At 41.9% G+C, this 22817-nt stretch overlaps 2 protein-coding genes across 3 annotated transcripts in view; both read right to left on the bottom strand.

The window, feature by feature from the left end:
• Nucleotides 1–620: 620 nt before the first annotated feature.
• Nucleotides 621–4702, bottom strand: LOC108398491 (allergen Fel d 4). Its single transcript, XM_073226013.1, has 7 exons — nt 4523–4702; nt 4040–4176; nt 3241–3314; nt 2448–2558; nt 1989–2090; nt 1776–1821; nt 621–899 (listed from the first exon to the last, which is right to left on the bottom strand). The coding sequence occupies exons 1-7, from the start codon at nt 4616–4618 to the stop codon at nt 890–892; spliced, it is 576 nt and encodes a 191-aa protein (XP_073082114.1). The 5' UTR covers nt 4619–4702; the 3' UTR covers nt 621–889.
• A 3865-nt stretch (nt 4703–8567) lies between these two features.
• The window catches only part of LOC108398488 (KRAB domain-containing protein 4-like), a 50581-nt gene continuing 36331 nt past the window's right edge, over nt 8568–22817 (bottom strand). The window contains exon 7 of one of the 2 annotated variants that reach the window (XM_073226022.1): nt 8568–8725. The gene's annotated coding sequence lies outside the window, so the exon portion shown is untranslated. The remainder of the gene's footprint in view (nt 8726–22817) is intronic. The other variant, XM_073226026.1, reaches the window with a different exon arrangement.

The raw sequence follows: 22817 nt of genomic DNA, 5'->3' as shown, positions 1-22817 counted from the left end.
CCCACCCATGTTTTGCTCTGCCCCGACACCCGTGTGTAACTTTCACATTGTTGGGAAAGGATTCTAAGTGGAGGAAGATCTTTCATTTCCCTTTCTCTAAAGCCGATAAGCTCCCAAAAGAAGAGGTTCATAATATGTAGCCTCCTTCAAGCCTCCTAATTGTACCAAGTACAGACTGCTGAAGACAGGCATTGCTCACACTGAGTGTAATCTCAGGATGTTCACAGTAGCTCACAGTGGTGGTTGAAGGAGGTTTCCCAAGAGTATGGCAGGATAATGACCATCTCATAGGATGGTGATATAGAGAAGCTGGGATATGGAGGCATTCCCTGAAATGTGTCAAGCTGGTACCAGCCTCAGCAGCAGCTATTCCAGTAGTCCACAAAAAAGAGAATCCTAGGATGAGGTGAATCATGGGGTAAGTCTTATAGTTTGTCTTACCAGGTCACTGAGAAATAGGCAAACCAAAGATCAAGTGGTACTCATGGAGACAGAGAATTACTGCAGAGGAGGGGAATCCTGACCCTTGGAAGATTCCGAGAAGCTAGGGAAGGGTTATGGGCGCAGGGCTGAGGAAGTCCCCTCATGTCTCTCCCATACACAAAGACAAATCACATGACTGCGAGGCTAATCATTTATTGACCAGGTAGAGAAGGTCTTATTCATTGTAGAGTTTTCCTGGGCATGGCCAGGAGAGTAGGAAATTTGAAGAAAACCTTTTGATGCTTGGGTAGATGATGAGTCTTCCTAGACAATTAGGGAAGACCCTGAAGATGCAGAGATAGTGGCTTCATGTGTCACCGCGAGGGAAATCAGGTCACAGAAACTTGTCACAAGATGACGTGGGGACCGTGGCGGGGAAGATCCTGGAGCTCAGGTGAGGAAGTATTCACTCAGCACTAACTCAGCAGGTGAAAAAAGAGCACAGGAACTTATTAAGCTCTTCTTGGATTGAATTGAGGACAAAGAGAATCTCTATTATAAAGAAAATCTAGCCTGTGGTATTTACCAGAATATGGGGAGGAAAGGCACTGAATAAATGACTTTTTTTCCTATTGCTGATTTCCTCTTAACTTTCCCCCAGCTGAGTCTATAAAAACAGCTTGTTTCTGCCACCTACAGCATTAGAAGTTTTGAAGAATTTTTGGTAAATTGAGGAGTAATAGTAAAAGTCATAGCTACTTCTTACTACATGCTTCCTTTAGGGAAGCTGTAGCTGCTAAGGCTTTCACATAGAGAATCTGAATGAAGCCCCACAATAAATCCAAGGTAAGAAACAGATGAGGAAACTGCGAGTCTGTTTTCCAGGTTGGAAGACAACTGGAAGTTCAGACAGCTCTATTCCCAGATTAGAAGTTAAGGATGTGCTAAGACCAAAGGAAGAGATTTTTCACCATGAATTGGAGGGGGTGATGGGCACAGATGTAGAAACAGATTTGAGTTTCATATTCATACCCTATTTTTTCCCATTTCAAACTTCCGAATGATTTTTAGCACATTATCAATTACTGAGCCCTTTTCACTGGCATTGTATCCACTTGGTAATTCTGTAAAGCTGAATGACATCATCGTTTCCCTTTTAATTGCTTAGGTCCTTTGCTCAAAAGCTCCTGGTACCGGTGGGTCCTGAGCTCAGGTCCTCCAAGTCCAAATTTCAAGCTCTCCTCACAAGCTTCCCTGCCAAATCACTTGCATTGTAAGCTTTGGACATAAACCCCTAATGCCTTTGGAAGGCACCGATCCCCGCGCCACCCCCTCTCCAGGAGCTCACCAACCTGGAGGCCTGGGCCTCTCCACTCCCTCGGAACTGCAGACAGCGATCTGTAGAGGCAGAGCAGAGCGTGTTCAGACACCAACCCCAGTTTATTTCCCAGAGGGAAACCAAAGGGCTCTCCAGGTCAGGACAGAGGGGTTGTACCTCCTCTGGGATTTCTCCCTTCACTAACAAGGGAATTTAGGAAGAAAAAACCAGAGATGGCTAAACTTACCGATTTTGGTGAGGTCAATAATGTTTTCCTTAACAATTCCAAAGTCTTGGCAAATTTTCTCAAACTTTTTCTTGAGTTCTAGACTCACATCTGGTTCTCGGGCTGTGGGAAGAGTGACAGTAATTGCTGTCCCTGTGTATCTGTCCCTGAGGCTCATGAGGGGCGGGGCTCCAGATGGATGGGAAATGAATGGCCCTGATTTGATTAGGGGCTTAGGCAGCAGCCCTGGGGATGGGATGCACCCTGTCTTGAATTTGGTATCTTTAAGGAGATCCTTCTGGCACGATGAGAGATTTTCATCATCTTCCCATCACCAAGCCCGAGAGATTACCAAAGGGCAGCATCCGTCTTCAGAGGGGGGGGAGACATCCCAGGACAAGATCAGAACCACCCCTTTGTCTACAGGCTTCCTTCCTCCCTCCCAACCCCAAAATGAGTGTCAACGTGAAAACACTCTACCATAGAGCTCCATCACTTGGAATGGTTTCCCATCATTGAAATTTGTGAGATGAAAAATAATATGTTCGTCATAGACAGCTTCAACTATGTGAAATAGATTGTGTCCATCATCTGTGGAGGAAACAGAATGCCGCTCAGAACTTTTTGACTCATGGGAAGCAAGTGAAACCCTTTCCCTAATTCTTGCCCACAAAACAGATTCGAGTACATATCCTGGAAGAGACAGAGAGTGACACCCACTGCCTCCCAATGGATCTCACCACACTTCATGAGGTACTTCTAAGGGACACTGGTAGGTTGACTGCTCATGGTGGAAAAATTTAGCCACAGTGACAACTTACCTTCTATCATCCTCCCTCAGACTCACCTCCCTCGCTCAGCCATCTCTGCTAACAGTGTGTCTCCAATCTATACACCCCGCTGGCATTACAGACCCAGCACTACATCCTGAGTAATGTGTAATGGCAGTGGTCCCCAGCCGTCAGCAGAAAGTGGTCATGGAAGGAGAAGCTGTCCTAAGAAATTAACTTTTTTTTTTTTTTTGCCAATTTTCCTTTGTAGCACGAGGTATATATGATCAAATTGTTTTCTTTATCTGATGGTATTATGTACCAGGCATTGGCTTTTACACAGTGGCTCTCCCAAATTCAGGATATTGGCTATTAGATGGTGCCCATTATATTATCTAAATAAGCACTCATCAAAAATTGATCAAGATCCTGAAGATATTGGGGTTTAGTAATTCCTTTGCTGTTGGAAGCAAGTTGAAAAAGACTTTGTTTTATATACTTACAGGCAGCACTATATACACCGCTCTTTTCTGTTTCATCACAAAGCAAAACAATTTCAGTACACTGTCCATTTACCCTGTAAAACAGAACGAGCTGATGTCCAAGACATACTGATGAGGCCGGCTTCCTCACACTCGACCTGTAACTTGAGTTTCTGATTCCACTACCTGTCGAACATCTTTTTGTGAAACTTCCAAAGAGCTTTTATTTACATTATTTCGCTTTATTTGACACTTCTATCACTGTTCCTGTACCACTACCTCCCACTAGTACTATTACTATAGCTCCTCATCTAGATACTGAACTGAGTTCTCACCATGTGCCAGCTTCCCAGGCAGGTGCTTTACAAACACTGCCTCACTAGGTCCTCATGAAAAACCACGAGAGAGAATCATTACCCTCCTTTACCATGAAAGAGAGGAATTTTCTTGGTCACACAACTAGTAAGATATAGATTCAAGAGACAGGCTGTTGATCCCGAATCCTGTGCTCTTATTCTATGTTGCATTGCCATGCTACAGGTGAGACTGACACTCCTCGGCCCCTTACCCCCTCTACTCCCATTTAAATTTATTCCCGTCACCGTTTCTTATCCCTGAATCTAGAAAGGCCCAGGTTCATCAAGTCCTGGATCAGTGCCAGACGATGGACTCTGATTTTGATATAGACCCAGACTGTATGTGTATACATGCGTGTGTGTGTGTGTGTGTGTGTGTGTGTGTGTGTGTGTGTGTGTGTAGAGGTCTAAGACCATACTCAGCCCTTTTTTTCCTTTCCCAAGTAAGAAAAGGCCACACTTACTTTACATGAAATGTAAAAGTCAGAGAAGAGTTGTCCCAGGTCTGGATGTGTTCCACAAAAGCTCTCATGCTACTATTTTCTTCTATCTTTTCCTTGGCGTCTGAGGCCAAGAGAATGGAATACCAGTCCCCTGAAATCTGCAATGAATCAGGAAGATGATTGGGTAAGAAAAGAGGAGAGGGACATCACACGAACACTTTCTCCTTGAGCTCTCGCCTGTGGGCCAGGACTCATAACAGATGCGAAAACGCAATTAGAACTCAGGTCAGTTGGCACATCTAGGGCTCTTCCCACCGTCCCGCCAGTGAGAATGGAGATCCCCAGGTGCTGCCATCTTTTAACATTATACAATTGCTCTTAGTTGAAGGTCTAGAACCACCCCTTTTGTCTAATAGGTCAAGAAACCCCTGCCCAGCAGTAGGGCCATCCTGGTTCAGAATCCTCCAAACCGTCCCCCCAAAGTCAGAACTCTACCAAGTCTACCTTCTGAACATCGAAGTTGCTTCTCACAACCTCACTGCCTCCCTCCTCGTGGGCACAGACTAGAGTCAGCCCCAGACACAGCAACAGCAGCTTCATCGTGGAGGGAACAGCGCTGTCTCCCCAGCGGTCACTGGGAGTGTGTCTTTGTCTTCTGGTGGCCCCTATCCCCGGTTCTCCTGTTTTTATATCCGTCCTGGGTCCAGTTTTCTGTCACTGGGGCACCACCTTCCCTCCTCCCTCTCCTGGAATTGGTCTGTCATTCACTGGTGTGAGCCAAGGATTGTTCCTGCCCTTTAGAAACTTGGCAGTCTTACCTCTTTTAGATCTACTTAGGGACCTTAAATTTCTCAAAACACGTACTCAAGAAAAACAGTGGAAAAATAACTATAAAAGCTGCCTATGGGAACCAGATTTAACTGGGGTCTGGCTTGGAATCAGAAAGCCGATTATGTGTGGACAGGCTGTGTGCTTTATTCCTTCCATTTGGATTTCCTCAAAAATAGATGGCAGCCCATGAGCAGCCACGTTTGCAAAGTGAACCCCACTCTTCCTGCATTTTGATGCTGGGGACAGTCAGCTCCCATGGCTGCACATTCTCCCCCCATCCCATCCCACCAGCACTCCTAGTCCTGCGGTCTTACATCATAGCTCTATTTGCAACCCTCCGCTTCTGCTGGAGAGGTCCTTCGTGTTACCTTTGTACCTAACACGCACCTGATACCTAGTATAGCCTTTGGAATGATTGCACACTAAATCCTACCTTAAAGGCACTAGGGATTCTTGCTAGAAGGAACCTTATAAAAAATCCTCTTGTAAATAGGAATATTACTTTTGGGTAGTGACCTCCTAATTTATATTGTTGAGCCACAGGAGTAGAGAGACAGCATAGGACTGACTGAAGTCTATGGTCAGAAGCCTATGTTGTAGATGACCTTATCCACCAAGACCTGAGTTGACTATTTCCCACTGTAGCTCTTCACTTCCATCTCAAGTCAACTACATTTTTGGGTGGCTGACTTAAGCATTGCCAGGACAGCCTGTAAACACAGTAAGATCGAAGCTGAGAAAGTACCCAAGAGGTGGGATGCGATCCAGCTAGTGACTCAGTACAAGAAAACCTAGACAAAACCTGAATTAATATTAAATCAACCAGGAGTGATGCTTAGCTTTACAGCAGGATTTCCTTAACGAATTTCCTGTAGTGCATTCAGGTGTTTGTGGTCAGAGCTGTGGGATCATGATCTGAAAACACTCCCACAACTTGTAAGTGATCAATAAATATCACATCTATATTGTGAATGAATCACCAGCTATATTGGGGAGGATGGGAAGAGGTAGAGAGGTGAGCAAGGATGGTAAAAATAAGTAAATAAAATAAAATAGTAACCACTGTTGTTAGCTTCTCCAGATGATACATGGAATAAGGATTCAATTTATAAAAGTTCCCCTGGCCACCCCTTGACAGGGAATACATCTAGTGTATAATTCGGAATACACAGAACACAGCATCTGACTGTAGAGGAATTTTGTCTGTGATGCAGCAAGTTGCTTTAAGAGATGATGCTATTAAAGGATTTTTGAAAAATAACAATTCAACTTGATTCAACTACCATTACCAAAGGCCTCCTCTGTACTAGGCCTGTGCCAAGCACTTTGAGGGCTAAAGAAATAAACAAGATAGGGGCTGTGCCTGCAAGAAACCTTCAGCCAATGTGACGGTGATTTGAAAACTATCTAATTATAAAGTAGAAAGTGTAAAAAAATAATTATATAGGAACACGGAGACACCACTAATAATGAAGGAGTAAAAGGGAGAAAACAATAAAACACGATTTGATTCACTTAAGGACTGACCGCCTAATTCCAATTACAGAGCCAGAAGAATTTTTTCCCTCCAGATAGGGCAGCTTTACCTGAAGAACACAGTACTTAACGGGCTCTGGTCCTCTCCTGAGAACCCGGGGAAGAGGGCGAGAGAAGGTCTCTGGGAAGTAAAGGTTTCATGGGGAAGGGGTGACAGGGGACTTATTCTGCTTCCTCTGTGTCCCAAGTAAAGTGACTCCTTCCTCTCTGCTAGGGAACAGACAGAATTCTGAGGCACCCGTCTCAGTCAGCACAGAAGTAGCAGCCACATCAAGTGTACAGCCCGTCCTCTGTCACCACTCTGGGGACCTAGCCTTTGGTCCTTCTCTTTTGTGGGACCAATTGAATATGGTCCTGATTCTTGTTAAGAGCAGCTAGTCATTCCAGGGCTGAGCTGCCTAGGCCCAAAATATCTACCAATCTTTTAAGAACGGAGTATTAAAACAAATTCAATCATATTCCCACATTTCAAACGTGACACCTGAATCCAAACTGCTATATTACAGTCAAGTCCCATCCACTACTTTTATTATATTTAAGGCCCCTCAAGTTCAACAAACTTAGAAACAATCTGTTAATCAAAGAAAGGTCTTATTGAAAGTCACATTTGTTCAGGCACAGGATTATGCCAGAATCCACATACCCAGGCATAGTTATAATGGGGATGTATTTTTCGGCAGTATAAATATCATCTGTGCAGGGGCCAGATATTTAAAAATAACATTTTGATGACAGAAATAGAGTAAGAACTCACTGCGTATTAGATAAGTGCTTTACAAATATTATTTCATATAATCCCCATAACAGATCTATATGATAGGTCCTATTATCCTATTATTTTACAGAGGTATGAATTAAAGTCAGAGAGGTTAAGTAAATTTACCAAGATCATACAGCCAGAAAGTGTAGAACCCATATTTGAACCTAAGACTATCTGATCGCAGACCCCCTACTGTTCCTGATTCCACTACACAGATCAAAGCTTAATGTTTCTGACATGAAGGACAGATGAAATGGAAAGAAGTAATGGCTTAGATCGTCAGGGGTATCGGCCTGGGGGTTACTACTGAAGAAGCTGTACGAAGATTTCCAAAAAATGTGGCCCTATGAGTGTGGCTACAAGAGTCTGATTGACAAGTAACGACACTCTCTTGTTAAGCAAATATTTGATGGATGAATGGATATGTGGATGACCTGGGGAGTATTGCTCTTCTAATAAGCAATTAGGACATGCTTCCATACCAAAAAGCAAAACAATTTCCATCCATTCATGGCTTCAAGTTAAGTACCTGGGTCACCGGCCACACTAAGATTTCCTCACCCAACACCAAATACAGGGCATTGTATAAGTGACCCATGGGAAGGGTGATGGTCCGCCAGGTGGTTGAGAAACAACTGGCCTAGGTCATGACTCAGTGTGGGGGTAAAGGCGTTTAGGGAATCCATATAAGAGCAGGTAACAATCCATTTATAACTCAGCAGCATGATTGAAACTAACTAGTTTGTTAGTTGGTTTGGCTGATTAGAAATGGATTGAGTAACCTTGTCTTTAGTCACACTCTTGATTAATTGACAAATCACTCATTGAGGAAGGCTGTGGGAACATTCAAGCCATGTTATATAATCAAGACAGTCACTGCCAAGAAGAATAGCAAGAAACACAAGCTTATTTGATTCATGTGCCAGAGTGAAAGTATTTCTTGGTCCCTAGCACCTAGGGTGATCATATGTTGTGCTGGTACCAGTTCAAACCATTTCTGAAACAGCCACTTCCTTCACCGATGAAGGGTTGCCTGGGGCTAACAGCACCCCATCTGCAGCACCTGGGTCCTCTGGGAAGCAGATGCCAAGACAGACTCAGGAACGGAAAGGTTTACTGGGGAATAACACTTCTGAAAGGAGAACGGAGGAAGCAGGATGAGGGAAGGGGAGTCTCCAGGCCACGTCGTAGCTCTGACAAAGCGTCCTTCAGCCCAGTGGGAAGCTCTGGAGCATGTGAGCAGTCCCATGTCAGATAGGAACAGACAGGCTTGCTCAGTCACTGGCTGGGGCCACCCCGAAAAGACCAGCACTCAGCTCCAGAACTGACACAGATCTGATTGAGTAAAGAGCAGAGACTGTCAGCTGACCACACTGACCACAGTTGGGCCATGAGCCCTTTCTTTAAGGGGGAATCTGAGCAAAACACCTCTGGGTTGGCATACCCTCCTGTATCCAGACATAGGCGATCTCCTCAGATGAGGTCCAGGGTTCTCCTCCCATGTGGGGTAGAGGCAGGAGTGGATCAGAACCCTTTCCTTTTCTTCTAGTTTGAAGTGTCCACCACAATGTGATGGTTCCCTGTAGGTAAGAAAACCAAGAATCCCAGTGATTGTTGCCTCCAGATCCATGCATTAAAGTTCAGCAAGTCCCCAGGTACATGTGACCCCAGGATACCCAGAAGTCTGGGACTCCTGGAGTACATAATTTAGGACTGCTTTATTCAGCAATCTGATACCACCAGGCTTGGGGTGAGGAGCAGACAATTTGGGTAGTGGAAAGAGTAACTGAAAGTCTTGGATCTCAGACCCTTGGGGAAAGGGTCCCGGGGTCCCAAAGATAAAAAATCATCCCTGTCATAATTTTGCTATAGGCTGGACCATATTTGAAAAATAAGAAAATCTGCTTCATACCATCAATGCAAGGATTTGATGGATTTATTTATGTCAAGAGCTTGGCACAATGTCTGGCACATAATAAGCAGCTGATTAATGGAAGCTAATCATATTCTTTTATTTTGATCAACTTAGTCATTTAGCAAATAGTCATTGTTGGCTTACTGAGTCCAAATACTGAGAATACATTGTTGATGAAACTGCTCCAAGACCTGCCCTTACTGAGCTTCTACAATGGCCTGTTTCTTTTTAATCTTCATATTCTGGATCTTGTAAGGCCAAGAGCATGACTTGAGGAAAAAGGCCAAACTAGGTGCCTCTCCTTTAATTACAGCCTCTACAAAAACCCCTATTTTCTTCTTCTTTTGCTCATGCTGCTATCCCTCCTGGAAAGCCCTCCTTTCTGTTTGTTCAAGTACTACCCTTGCTTTAAGGCCCCACTCAAGAATTCCTGCTATTCCTTGCCTGGACCTGAGCACTCAGCAAAAACCAACTGTTTCCCAATAAGGGTGCCCTGGAACAATATCTTTTCCCAGACAATATCTTTCCCCAGATCAGCTCAGCATGGCTAGGAGCAGCAAAAAGCGCTATTATTCAGACAAGAATGGGCCAAGAAAATGAGGTGGTGTTTTGGGTAGAAAACAAAGCATAATAGACAGGAGGCCCTCAGGATTCATCTCAGCCTGATGCTCAAGTTCTTCATGCATATGAGTGTACTGGACAAGCTGTAGGCTTGGGAGACACCCTCCTGCAACTGTCCCCTGGTGGCATGCAGCCACTGTACCCCAGTGTACCTGGCTCACTGGGTAGCTGACCATGCACTAAGCCATCACTATGCTCCATGCTCTGCTCACCATGCGGGCAGCAGGGATCAATCTGTAAATTTGACAAGCCAGTCAGTGGCCTTGGGCTGTGCATGCACATGCATGAGCTTCTGAACAGGGCTGGTTGCGTAGGAGTGCAGTCACACACAGCCCAGTGCTCAGAAGGGTCATGCTTGGCTTAGGGATTTGCTGTCATTATTTTCAAATTCTTAGTAAGTTTGTTTTTAAACGTCATTTTGTAAATGGGATCTGATGGGACAGTGGAGCATGTGCGTGAACAGGATACTTGTGAAGTATGTATATCTACCATTCCTTGCCACCCATTCGCATGTAACGGTCCTAAGGTCCCACAGCATTGCAGTGGACCCACAATGTGTAGGAATTCAGTGAGAGTCAAAAATAGATAAGCATGTTGTTACAGGTACAACTAAGTAGGGGTGCTAACAACCCCAAAGGCCATGCTTTCTGTTTGATCCAGAAACTCATTTCCAGCTCAGAAAGAAGACAATGGTGTTGTAAGAAATACAGACGATACCAAGGAACCATATCATATCCTTTTGCATTAGAATGACTTCCCTGCATTTACCTATGCTGAAAATTATGACGAAGAAGATGTGGGAATGAGTAAAGGAACCTTCACTGAAAATGGAGTCAGGAAGCCCTGAGGGGGAGCTCTCCTAACCAGCAGGAAGGAGGAAGCAGTTCTTATCTCACGGAGGGCACTTTGGAGGAATTTCATCTCCTGCTGTTCAGGAATCTCTCTCTGCCCCAGCAACAACACACTAGCCACCACTGGCAGCCAGTGAGCAACTGCCATGGCCTCAAACTCTTGTTGTTCGCCAATGAACTTCTGTTCAAAACAACTCTCCCCAGTTTCCTCCTAAACCCTAAAAAAGCTGACCTGCCCTCTGTCTCTTTGAACTTGCTTGTTTGCTTGTCCCAAATTGCAATTCCTCTGCCTTTCCCACATACACTCATTTTGCTCATAAAGCAACTGTCTCTTTTATTTTTAAGGTTGATAAAGGAAAAAAAAGGAAAAAAAAAAACACACACTTCCTCTTCCTCTCTGTCCTTGCCCATCAGGGAGCTGAGGGAGCAGGTGTTGGTAGAATGTGCGCACATCAAGAAATGAAATAAAAAGTGAGGTAGTTTTTTTTTTTTTGAGAGGGCATGTCTCATATTTATTGATCATATGGTTATTAACAACAATAAAATTCTGTACAGGGGACTCAATGCACAATCATTAATCAACCCCAAGCCTAACTCTCATTAGTCTCCAATCTTCTGAAGCATAACGAACAAGTTCTTACATGGTGAACAGTGCAAGGGCAGTCATCACAGAAACTTTCAGTTTTGATCACACATCATGAACTATAAACAATCAGGTCAATTATGATTATTTGTTTGATTTTTTATACTTGATTTATATGTGAATCCCACATTTCTCCATTATTATTATTATTATTTTTTTTAATAAAATGCTGAAGTGGTAGGTAGATGCAAGATAAAGGTAGAAAACAGTTTAGTGTTGTAAGAGGGCAAATGTAGATGATCAGATGATCAGGTGTGTGCCTATGGACTAAGTATTAATCCAAGCTAGACAAGGGCAACAAAACATCCACGGATGCAGAAGATTAAAAGTGAGGTAGTTTTGAAGAGATTCTCAAGATGGTGGTGTGAGGAGGGTGGTGGAAATCTCCTCCCAAAACCATATATACTTTGAAAATACAGTGAATACAACTATTCTTAAAAGAGTGACCAGAAGATACAGTATACCAGCCAGGCTACACCTACATCTGCAAGAGCTCAACATCTCACAAAAAGGGTAAGATACAAAGCCATGACCCGAGCACTCCCCCGACCCCAGCTCACTGGTGAAAGAAAAAGAATCAGAGTGGGGAGGGAGTGGAAGCACAGGACTGCTAAATAACCAGCCCTAGTAATCTGCACCAGAAGCACAGACACACATTGCATGGTTTGCTGGATATTAGAGGAACAGAAAGCAAAATCCGAGACTAAGACTGTGAACAGGTCCCCAGAGCCAGCTGCCCTGGAACAAAAGAAAAGGGGATGCTTTAAAAGTCTTAAAGAGACAAGGGTTTAACAGGTGGACAAAATCATCCTGGCACACTCAGCCCAGCAGGCTGGGAACTTTAAGGAACTTCAGGCACCCTAACCCCTTGGGTGGCAATGCAGCACCAAAGCCCCTCACAGTGATAAGCAGCCTGCCGTTCATTCCTTCATTGCCCCCGCCAGCACTGCAAGCGAACCAGCTGATCTGCCATTGCTGCGGAGCAACTGGGAAGCAGCCCCATTCACAGCAACCACACACAGGCTTCTCACAATGTGAAGCTAACCGGGCCAGACCTAGAGGCTGCCCCCTGCCCACAGTCAACCAACACAGACAGCAGAGATCGGTGCAGAGTCCGGAAGGTACCAAGGGACTTTATTCTTGCAACGAACATTTGTTGCTTGCCTGAGACTCCCACCAGTGCCCTAAGCCATCCCAAGGGCCGCCCCGCCCACAACCCAGAGGCTGCCCACTGTGCATAGCCAACTAGCACAGGAAGAGGAAGCCAGTGCGGAGTCCAGAAAGCATGTAGGAGCTCTGTTCTTGCGGCAAACACATGCTGATCGCATGCAACCACCATAGTGCCCTAGGCCATCCCTCAGGTCGCCCCGCCCACAGCAGCTCAGGGGATCAACCCAGAGGCTGCTCCCTGTGTGTGGTTGCCCAGTACAGGCAGTGGAGACCAGCGTGAGTCCCAAAAGCATGAACGGGCACCGTTTTCATGGGAGAACACACGCTGCTAGACTGCGACCCCCGCCAGTACCCTAGGCCATCCCAAGGGCCACCCCACCCACGGCAGCTCAAGGGATTAACCCAGAGGCTGCTCCCTGTGTGTGGTTGACCAGCACAGGCAGCGGAGACAGCCAAGGTGACCAGCAAACAGGAAGAGACTTTGTTCTCCCAGCTGACACATGTGCCACTCACCGGCAATCACTTCCATCATCATGTAAAGTCAGAAGAACCTCGTTCAGTCCAAAATCCCTCAAAACCCAGAGAAAGGGCCTGGTGAGACCGAAATCACCAATCTTCCTGAAAGAGAATTCAAAATGAACGTCATAAGCATGCTGATGGAGCTACAGAGAAATATGCAAAAGCTAAGGGATGAATTCTAGAGGGAGATAACAGAAATGATAAAAAACAATGGAAGGATTTAAGAGCAGACTGGATGAAGTGCAAGAGACTGTTAATGGAATAGAAATCAGACAACAGGAATACAGAGAAGCTGAGGCAGAGAGAGATAAAAGGATCTCTAGGAATGAAAGAATATTAAGAGAAACTGTGTGAAAATCCAAATGGAAGAATATTCGCATTATAGGGATACCAGAAGAAGAGAGGGAAAAAGGGATATAAAGTGTCTTTGAAGAAATAATTGCTGAAAACTTCCCCAAGCTGGGGAAGGAAACAGTCTCTCAGACCATGGAAGCTCACAGATCTCCCAACACTAGGGACCCAAGGAGGACAACACCAAGACATATAATAATTAAAATGGCAAAGATCAAAGGCAAGGACAGAGTATTAGAAGCAGCCAGAAAGAGAAAAAAGATCACCTACAAAGGAAAACCCATTAGTCTACCATCAGACTTCTCAGCAGAAACCTTACAGGTCAGAAGAGAATGGCATGATATATTCAATGCAATGAAACAGAAGGGCCTCGAACCAAGAATATTGTATCCAGCAAGAGTATCATTTAAATTTGAAGGAGGGATTAAATAATTTCCAGATAAGCAAAAGTTGAGGGAATTTACCTCCCACAAACCATCTCTACAGTGTATTTTAAAGGGACTGCTCTAGATGAAAGTGCTCCTAAGGGTAAACGGATGTCACCAGAGAAAATAAAACCACAGAAAAGAAAGTAGACCAACCAAATACTAACTGAATGCAAAATAAAATCAGCTATCCACAAAAGCAGTCAAGGGAAACACAAAGAGTACAGAATAAAACATCTAACATATAAAGAGTGGAGGAAGAAGAAAAAGAAGGGAGAGAAATAAAGAATCATCAGACTGTGTTTGTAATAGCATAATAAGTGAGTTAAGTTAGATGGTCAGATAGTAATAAAAGCTACTCTTGAGCCTTTGGTAACCACGAAGCCAAAGTCTGCAATGGCAATAAGCACATATCTTTCAATAATCACCCTAAATGTAAATGGACTGAATGCACCAAACAAAAGACACTGAGTAATAGAATGGATAAAAAAGCAAGACCCATCTATATGCTGCTTACAAGAGGCTCACCTCAAACCCAAAGATAAAAACAGACTAAAAGTGAAGGATGGAAAAATATATTTCATGCAAACAACAGGGAGAAAAAGCAGGTGTTGCAGTATTGTATCAGACAAAATAGACTTCAAAACAAAGAGAGTAACAAGAGATAAAAAAGGACATTACATAATGATAAAGGGGGCAGTCCAACAAGAGGATACAAACATTATAAATATATGTGCATCCAACACAGGAGCACCAACATATGTGAAACAAATACTAACAGAATTAAACGAGGAAACAGAATACAATGCATTCATTTTAGGAGACTTCAAAGGACAGATCCACCAGACAGAAAATAAGTAAGGACACAGAGGCACTGAACAACACACTAGAACAGATGGACCTAATAGACATCTATAGAACTCTACATCCAAAAGCAACAGGATACACATTTTTCTCAAGTGCACATGGAACATTTTCCAGAATAGACCACATGCTAGGCCACAAAAAGAACCTCAGTAAATTCAAAAAGATTGAAATTCTACCAACTAACTTCTCAGATCACAAAGGTATAAAACTAGAAATGAATTGTACAAAGAAAACAAAAAGGCTCACAAACACATGGAGGCTTAACAACATGCTCCTAAATAATAAATGGATCAATGACCAAATTCAAACAGAGACCAAGCAATATATGGAGACAAATGAAAACAACAGCACAGCACTCCAACTACTTGTGGGACACAGTGAAGGCACTGTAGAGATGGTTTGTGGGAGGTAAATTCCCTCAACTTTTGCTTATCTGGAAATTATTTAATCCCTCCTTCAAATTTAAATGATACTCTTGCTGGATACAATATTCTTGGTTCGAGGCCCTTCTGTTTCATTGCATTGAATATATCATGCCATTCTTTTTCTAAGAGGAAAGTATATAGCAATCCAGGCCTATTTAAAGAAGGAAGAACAATCCCAAATAAAGTCTAAATTCACAATTATTGAAACTGGAAAAAGAAGAACAAATGAGGCCCCAAGTCAGCAGAAGGAGGGACATAACAAAGATCAGAGAAAAAAATTAATAAAATTGAGAAGAATAAAACAAAGAAAAAATTAATGAAACCAAGAGGTGGTTCTTTGACAAAATATACAAAATAGATAAGCCCCTGGCCAGACCTATTAAGAGAAAAAGAGAATCTACACACATAAACAGAATCAAAAATGAGAAAGGAAAAATCATGATGGACCCCACAGAAATATAAAGAATTATAGGAGAATACTATGAAAATCTAAATGCTAACAAACTGGGTAACCTAGAAGAAATGGACAAATTTCTAGAAAAATACAACTTTCCAAAGCTGACCAAAGAAGAAACAGAAAATCTAAACAGACCAATTACCATCAACGAAATTTAATCAGTAATCAAAAAACTACCCAAGAACAAAACCCCCAGGACCAGATAGATTCACCACTAAATTTTATCAGACATTTAGAGAAGACATAATACCCATTCTCCTTAAAGTTTTCCAAAAATTAAAGAGGAGGGAATGCTCCCAACCTCATTCTATGAAGCCAGCATCACTCTAATACCAAAACCAGGCAAACAGACCACAAAAAAAGAAAACTACAGACCAATATCCCAGATGAACATCGATGCAAAAGTATTCAACAAAATATTAGCAAACTGAATTCAAAAATACATCAAGGGGATCATACACCATGATCAAGTGGGATTCATCTCAGGGATGCAAGGATAGTACAACATTCGAAAATACATCAACATCATCCACCACATCAACAAAAAGAAGGACAAAAACCACATGATCATCTCCATAGATGCTGGAAAAGCATTCGACAAAATTCAACATCCATTCATGATAAGAACTCTCAACAAAATGGGTATAGAGGGCAAGTACCTCAACATAATAAAGGCCATATATGACAAACCCACAGCCAACATTATACTTAACAGCAAGAAGCTGAAAGCTTTTCCCCAAAGATCAGGAACAAGACAAGGATGCCAACTTTCCCCACTTCTATTCAACATAGTACTGGAGGTCCTAGCCATAGTAATCAGAGAATACAAAGAAAGAAAAGACATCCAGATTGGCAAGGAAGAAGTTAAACTGTTCCTGTTTGCAAATGACATGATATTATATATAACAAACCCTAAAGAATCCACTCCAAAACTACTAGATCTAATATCTGAACTCAGCAAATTTGCAGGATACAAAATTAATACACAGAAATCTGTTGCATTCCTATACACTAATGATGAACTAATATAAAGAGAAATCAGGAAAACAATTCCATTCACAATTGCATCAAAAAGAATAAAATACCTAGGAATAAACTTAACCAAGGAAGTGAAAGACCTTTATCCTGAAAACTACAATACACTCTTAAGAGAAATTAAAGAGGGCACTAACAAATGGAAATTGATCCCATGCTCTTGCATCGGAAGAATTAATATTGTCAAAATGGCCATCCTGCCGAAAGCGATCTACAGATTCAATACAATCCCTATCAAAATATCAACAGCATTCTTCAACAAACTACAGCAAATAATTCTAAAATTCATATGAACCACAAAAGACCCTAAATAGCCAAAGCAACCCTGAGAAGGAAGAATAAAGCAGGGGAGATCTCACTTCCCAACTTCAAACTTTCCTACAAAGCCACAGTAATCAAGACAATTTATACTGGCACAAGAACAGAGCCACAGACCAGTGGAACAGAATAGAGACACCAAACATTAACCCAAACATATATGGTCAATTAATAAAAAATAAAGGAGCCATGGACATACAATGGGGAAATGACAGCCTCTTCAACAGCTGGTGTTGGCAAAACTGGACAGCTACATGTAAGAGAATGAAACTGGATTACTGTCTAACTCCATACACAAAAGTAAATTCAAAATGGATCAATGACCTGAATATAAGCCATGAAACCATAAAACTCTTAGAAGAAAACTTAGGCAAAACTCTCTTGAATATAAACATGAACAACTTCTTCATGAATATATCTCTCCAGGGAAGGGAAACAAAAGCAAAAATGAACAAGTGGGACTATATCAAACTAAAAACCTTCTGTACAGCAAAGGACACCATCAGTAGAACAAAAAGACATCCTACAATATGGGAGAATATATTCATAAATGACATATCCGATAAGGGCTTGACATCCAAAATATATTAAGAGCTTACACACCTCAACAAACTAAAAGCAAATAAGCCAATTAAAAAATGGGCAGAGGAAGAATGCAGCAGCCCAGTATGAAGAAGACAGGTGCACCCCTATGTTTATTGCAGCACTATTTACAATAGCCAATAAACGGAAGCAACCTAAATGTCCATCAGTAGATGAATGGATAAAGAAAATGTGGTACATATACACAATGGAATATTATTCAGCCATAAGAAGAAAACAAATCCTACCATTTGCAACAACATGGATGGAGCTAGAGGGTATTATGCTCAGTGAAATAAGCCAGGCGGAGAAAGACAAATACCTAATGATTCCACTCATATGTGGAGTATAAGAACAAAGAAAAAACTGAAGGAACAAAACAGTAGCAGAATCACAGACCCCAAGAATGGACTAACAGTTACCAAAGGGAAAGGGACTGGGGAAGATGGGTGGGAAGGGGGGGAATAAGGGAGAAAAAGGGGAATTACAATTAGCACACATAATGCAGTGGTGGCGGCATGGGGAAGGCAGTATAGCACAGAGTAGACAAGTAATGATTCTGTAGCATCTTACTACGCTGATGGACAGTGACTGTCATGGGGTATGTGGTGGGGACTTGATAATGGGGGGAGTGTAGTAACCATGTTGCTCATGTAATTGTACATTAATGATACCAAAAAAAAAAGTGAGGTAGTTTTGTGCACTGTTCTGGTAGAAAACACATGTGCACATATAAATTACAAAATGATATTTAATTTGGGTGATTCTACATATGAGTTAAGCTGACATAGCCCAATGGAAAGGGTAATTTATGCTAATGATTTCAATTCTTCTTTAACCAGAATGGCATTTAATAGAAAAAAAAACCACCAAGAAGACCACAGAAGAAAGGAAAAAACCTTAAATTTTTGTGCCCTTCACGACACTTTTTTCCTGTTTTTTGAACAAGGATTCCTGTATTTTTGTTTTGCACTGGGCCCCACAAATTTTGTACACAGCCCTGCTTCTGAGATCCAGTCCCCTTGACATTTCTCATTAGTGTATTTTTGTTTCCTTCTTCATCTCCTGCTTGTCTCGATTAGGTTTACTAGTGGTAGAGTAATTTTCTTTTAATATTTTCCAAAAAATGAGGATTTTGATTTATATATTTTTATATATGTTCTACTGCCTTTCTGTTCTGTACATCATAATATCTGCTTTTACTCTCATTATTTCCATTCTTTTGTTTTACCTTGATGTTTTTATAGGCTTTTTGAGTTGGGAATTTAATTTCTTAATTTCCTTCCATTGTAACTGACATGCCCTAGAGTCTAAATTCTGATGCCCTCATCTGCCTCCAGGTTAGCAGAAATTTTCCTAGTCCTAGATTGAGAGACAATCCCCTAAAATGAGAGACAAAAGCTTATTCACTGGGGGTGATACAATTGCAGAAAAGGGAAGATACTGGGAGGTTGCAGTTGAGGCTGATGACCACTAAGTGGAGACAAAGTAAACCGTTGTCTTCCAGCGCCACAGGACCCCGGGTCTGATTATTTCTCTCCCAGACCTCACAGCCAGATCAGCTAACTCGCTGTTTTGTGTCTCTCTCTCCTCATTGGGCTCTCACCAAGCCCTGGAGGAAAACAGAAACCCTGAAAAGTTAAAGGGTGACCGTGCCCAGTCGAAGGGAGATGAAAGGACATACCTGACTCCACCAGCAGGAGCGCCCCCTGCTCAGCCTTCGGAGAGAAGAGGTGGCGGTGTGTGTAGGGTGTGTGTGTGTGTGTGTGTGTGTGTGTGTGTGTGTGTGTGTGTGTGTGTGTGTGTGTGTGTGTGTGTGTGTGTGTGTGTGTGTGTGTGTGTGTGTGTGTGTGTGTGTGTGTGTGTGTGTGTGTGTGTGTGTGTGTGTGTGTGTGTGTGTGTGTGTGTGTGTGGTGTGCGTTTTGTGTGCAGTGTGTATGTTTTGTGTTTGCATGTTTGTGTGTGAGAAGAGGTGGCGGTGTGTGTAGGGTGTGTGTGTGTGTGTGTGTGTGTGTGTGTGTGTGTGTGTGTGTGTGTAGGGGTGTGTGGTGTGCGTTTTGTGTGCAGTGTGTATGTTTTGTGTTTGTATGTTTGTGTGTGCTCCTCTGTCGCAAAGAGGGTAAGTTGCCTCTAAGGCCCAACACAGAGTGGCTCAAATGCAGTAAAATGCGGTTGGCACAAGGGCCTAAGAGGCTAAGATGAAGGCATCTGGGGCTTGGCACAGACGACCACTGGAGCTGGAAACGGGCATCAAGAGTCTCTTTCAAAGATGTCACAAGAAAATGGGGAAGTAAGTAGGTTAGTAAAATGACTGAAAATACCTAGTATCAGAATTGTGTGGCATGCAGCTAACGCAGTGTTTGGAAGAAAATTTGTACTTTTAAGGATTTTTTTAGTGAAAAAAAGTCTAAAAATCAGTGAGCTAACACTTCACTCTAAAAGGCTTGTAGAAGCAAAGTAAAGTCAATATAGAGGAGGTACCTGCTGCCAGCTGGGTCTCTACTGCTCCCTTTCTTTGGCCCCCTGTGCCCACCCCTGAGTCAGCGTCCTGGCCCTGGCGCATCTTCTCTGGAGGCAGGGGCGCCTTAGTGTGAGCGGGTGGGGGCCCATTGGTGGGTTAAAGAGGAGACATGCCTGAGAGCAGGACAGTTCATTTAGAGCCCAGTCCCACAGGGTGGCAGTTTCTATCAATATGAATCTTTTCAACCTGGACCATTTTCACTTTGGGTAAAACAGAAAGATTGTACGAGCACCGAAAGCAACTCGGGAAGCCTTCTAGTCTGGCCCTTTCCCACCAGTTTCTCTTAGCACTGTTAAAAATGATTAAAGAAGACAATTTAGGAGATACAAACTTAACATTCATGAAGCTGAAGTCTCCCTTCGGAGAACTGCAAGATGGGACAGTATGCAATATGCTTTTGTAGGATAAAGAATAAAGAACAAAGAACAAGGAAGAGACAAATAGAAAATATCTGATTGGCTGCCTGGATATACTGCGTTCTGGTCAAGTGGACCATTTACAGGGATGCGAATATTAGCAGCTTATTTGCTGACATGGTGGCACCTAGCCAGGAGCGGCACCACCTCGGGCCTAGAAAGTTATTTCAACAGTGCTAAGAAGGAGAATGTGAAGGGGAAGTTAGCAGGGAAAGCACTCCTGATTGACATGTAACTGCAAAAACACAAGATCCTGTTGTCCCAGAAACTCCAGAAAATTAGAGAAAAGCAAGTATAGCATATTTCAAGAATCAAAGAGGGATACAGCATATTGATTTATTTTCCAATAGTGAAAATGTTTTCCCAAATTGCTCCAATACAAAATAAAAACAAAAAACAAAACAAAACAAATCAACAAAAACACAGAGCGATTATAGTTCCTGAACCATTGGAAGATGCAAAGTCCCAATGCCTTCCTAACTAGGGCAACTAGATATAATGATACTTCAGAATTGGAAGACCTTAAAGATGCTAAACTTCACAACATGAAAGAACTTTTTCTGCAAAGAAGTGACAACAATTGACTTAATACCCCTTTTTAGCAATGGGTCATTATAGTTGCAGTGATAATCAATATCTCTCCTGTATCCAGTGCTATAGTTAGTGGATAGTCATTTTTCTAAAGCTATCTAATGTTTGAAGGTAATTATACACCATTATTGTAGGTAAAGGTAAATTCCAGAGATTTTAAAAATAAATAAGATATATTAATGATAAGAGCACAAATCAATGAAGTGCAAAACAAGAGAGAAAATTAATAAAGCCAAAAAAGCTCATTCTTTCAAATATCAACAAAAACAATAAGCCCCTACTTAGGCTAATAACACACAAAAAAGGAGAGGTCACAAGTTAACAAATATCAGCAAGGAAAGAGAACTTATCACTAGTGATGCCTGCAACAAATTTAACTTCTTTGATGCAATGGACAAATTCCTCCAAAAACACAACCTAGAAAACTTTCAAAGTATTAAACAGAAAAGGTGAGTTTGAATTCTCTATTAAAGGGATGGGGGACCATGGATGAGTTAGCTAATCATAGCACCTTAATTTCTTATACTATTTAATTCAGCAACCAATAAATGTTAGTTCTTCCTGCAAATCTAAAAGTTGTGAATTTTTTTTTTGAGAGGGCATCTCTCATATTTATTGATCAAATGGTTGTTAACAACAATAAAATTCTGTATAGGTGAGTCAATGCTCAATGCACAATCATTAATCCACCCCAAGCCTAATTCTCATCAGTCTCCAATCTTCTGAAGCATAATGAACAAGTTCTTACTAGGTGAACAAATTCTTACATAGTGAATAAGTTCTTACATGGTGAACAGTACAAGGGCAGTCATCACAGAAACTTTGTTTTGATCACGCATTATGAACTATAAACAATCAGGTCAAATATGAATATCCATTTGATTTTTATACTTGATTTATATGTGGATCCCGCATTTCTCCATTATTATTTTTTTTTAATAAAATGCTGAAGTGGTAGGTAGATGCAAGATAAAGGTAGAAAACATAGTTTAGTGTTGTAAGAGAGCAAATGTAGATGATCAGGTGTGTGCCTGTAGACTATGTGTTAATCCAAGCTAGACAAGGGCAATAAAACACCCACGGATGCAGAAGATTTCTCTCAAAACAGGGGGGGTGAGGTTCTAAGCCTCACCTCTGTTGATCCCCAATTTCTCACCTGATGGCCCCCCTGCGACTGTGCCTGTCTTAGGTTGTTCCTCCCTTGAGGAATCTTACCCGTCTCTGGCTAACCAGTCATTAAAAGTTGTGATTTTTAAAAAGGGACTTTCCCTGTTATAATGGCTACATTTAATCTTGTTACTTTGTTTGAGATTTTTCAACCTTCCCCCCACCCAAGCAATGTTGCTTGCTTTTGCCATTTTTTGCAAAGATCAGTTGACTCGTGCCATTATAATTCTATCAGTGATTATTAAAAAAACTTTTTCAAAACTCTTCTTACATTTTTGTTTGTCCAATATGGTTATGGAAGGATCTGAAGAAAAACTCAGATTTGTATGCCTAGCTCCTGTCACCTGGAAAACTGCCACAAAATGGCACTTATTCTATAATTTAATTTTGTTTATTTAGTGAGGTAATTACTTTTCCAAATAAATAGTCAATTATCCCAGTATCATTTGACTTCCATTCGTTCTCTACTGTTTTAAGATGTTATTGTTACCATATACTACATTTTCATTCCTATTTCTCTGTTCTCTAGATCTAACTGTCTCATCTGTGGTATGCCAATGGTATGTATTTTGTTTCCAACAGACTACTATTTAAATTACATGGAAGGCAAGACGTATTTGTTGTTCCTAACTAAACATTATTTTAGTTATTCTAATACACTTATTTTTAATGTGCTGAATTTTATTTTAAAATCCCACTGAGTGACAAGGATGCTGAGACAAATGTGGGAAAGAGGAGTCTTTTCAAAAAAGATGCTGGGACAACTAAATATCCATGTGCAGAAGAATGATGTTGGAC

The sequence above is a fragment of the Manis javanica genome, chromosome 2, assembly GCF_040802235.1.
Source record: "Manis javanica isolate MJ-LG chromosome 2, MJ_LKY, whole genome shotgun sequence".
Lineage (NCBI taxonomy): Eukaryota > Metazoa > Chordata > Mammalia > Pholidota > Manidae > Manis > Manis javanica.
Note: the sequence above shows the minus strand (reverse complement) of the source record. Positions and strands in the feature narration are given on the sequence as shown.

Excerpts from the sequence above, each read along its gene's own strand:
- LOC108398491 (XM_073226013.1), bottom strand. The coding sequence starts at position 4,618 with ATGAAGCTGCTGTTGCTGTGTCTGGGGCTGACTCTAGTCTGTGCCCAC. Across the intron at positions 2,559-3,240 it reads CGGTGTATATAGTGCTGCCT|ATGATGGACACAATCTATTT; the intron begins GTAAGTATATAA and ends TTTCCTCCACAG. Across the intron at positions 1,822-1,988 it reads TATTGACCTCACCAAAATCG|ATCGCTGTCTGCAGTTCCGA; the intron begins GTAAGTTTAGCC and ends CTGCCTCTACAG.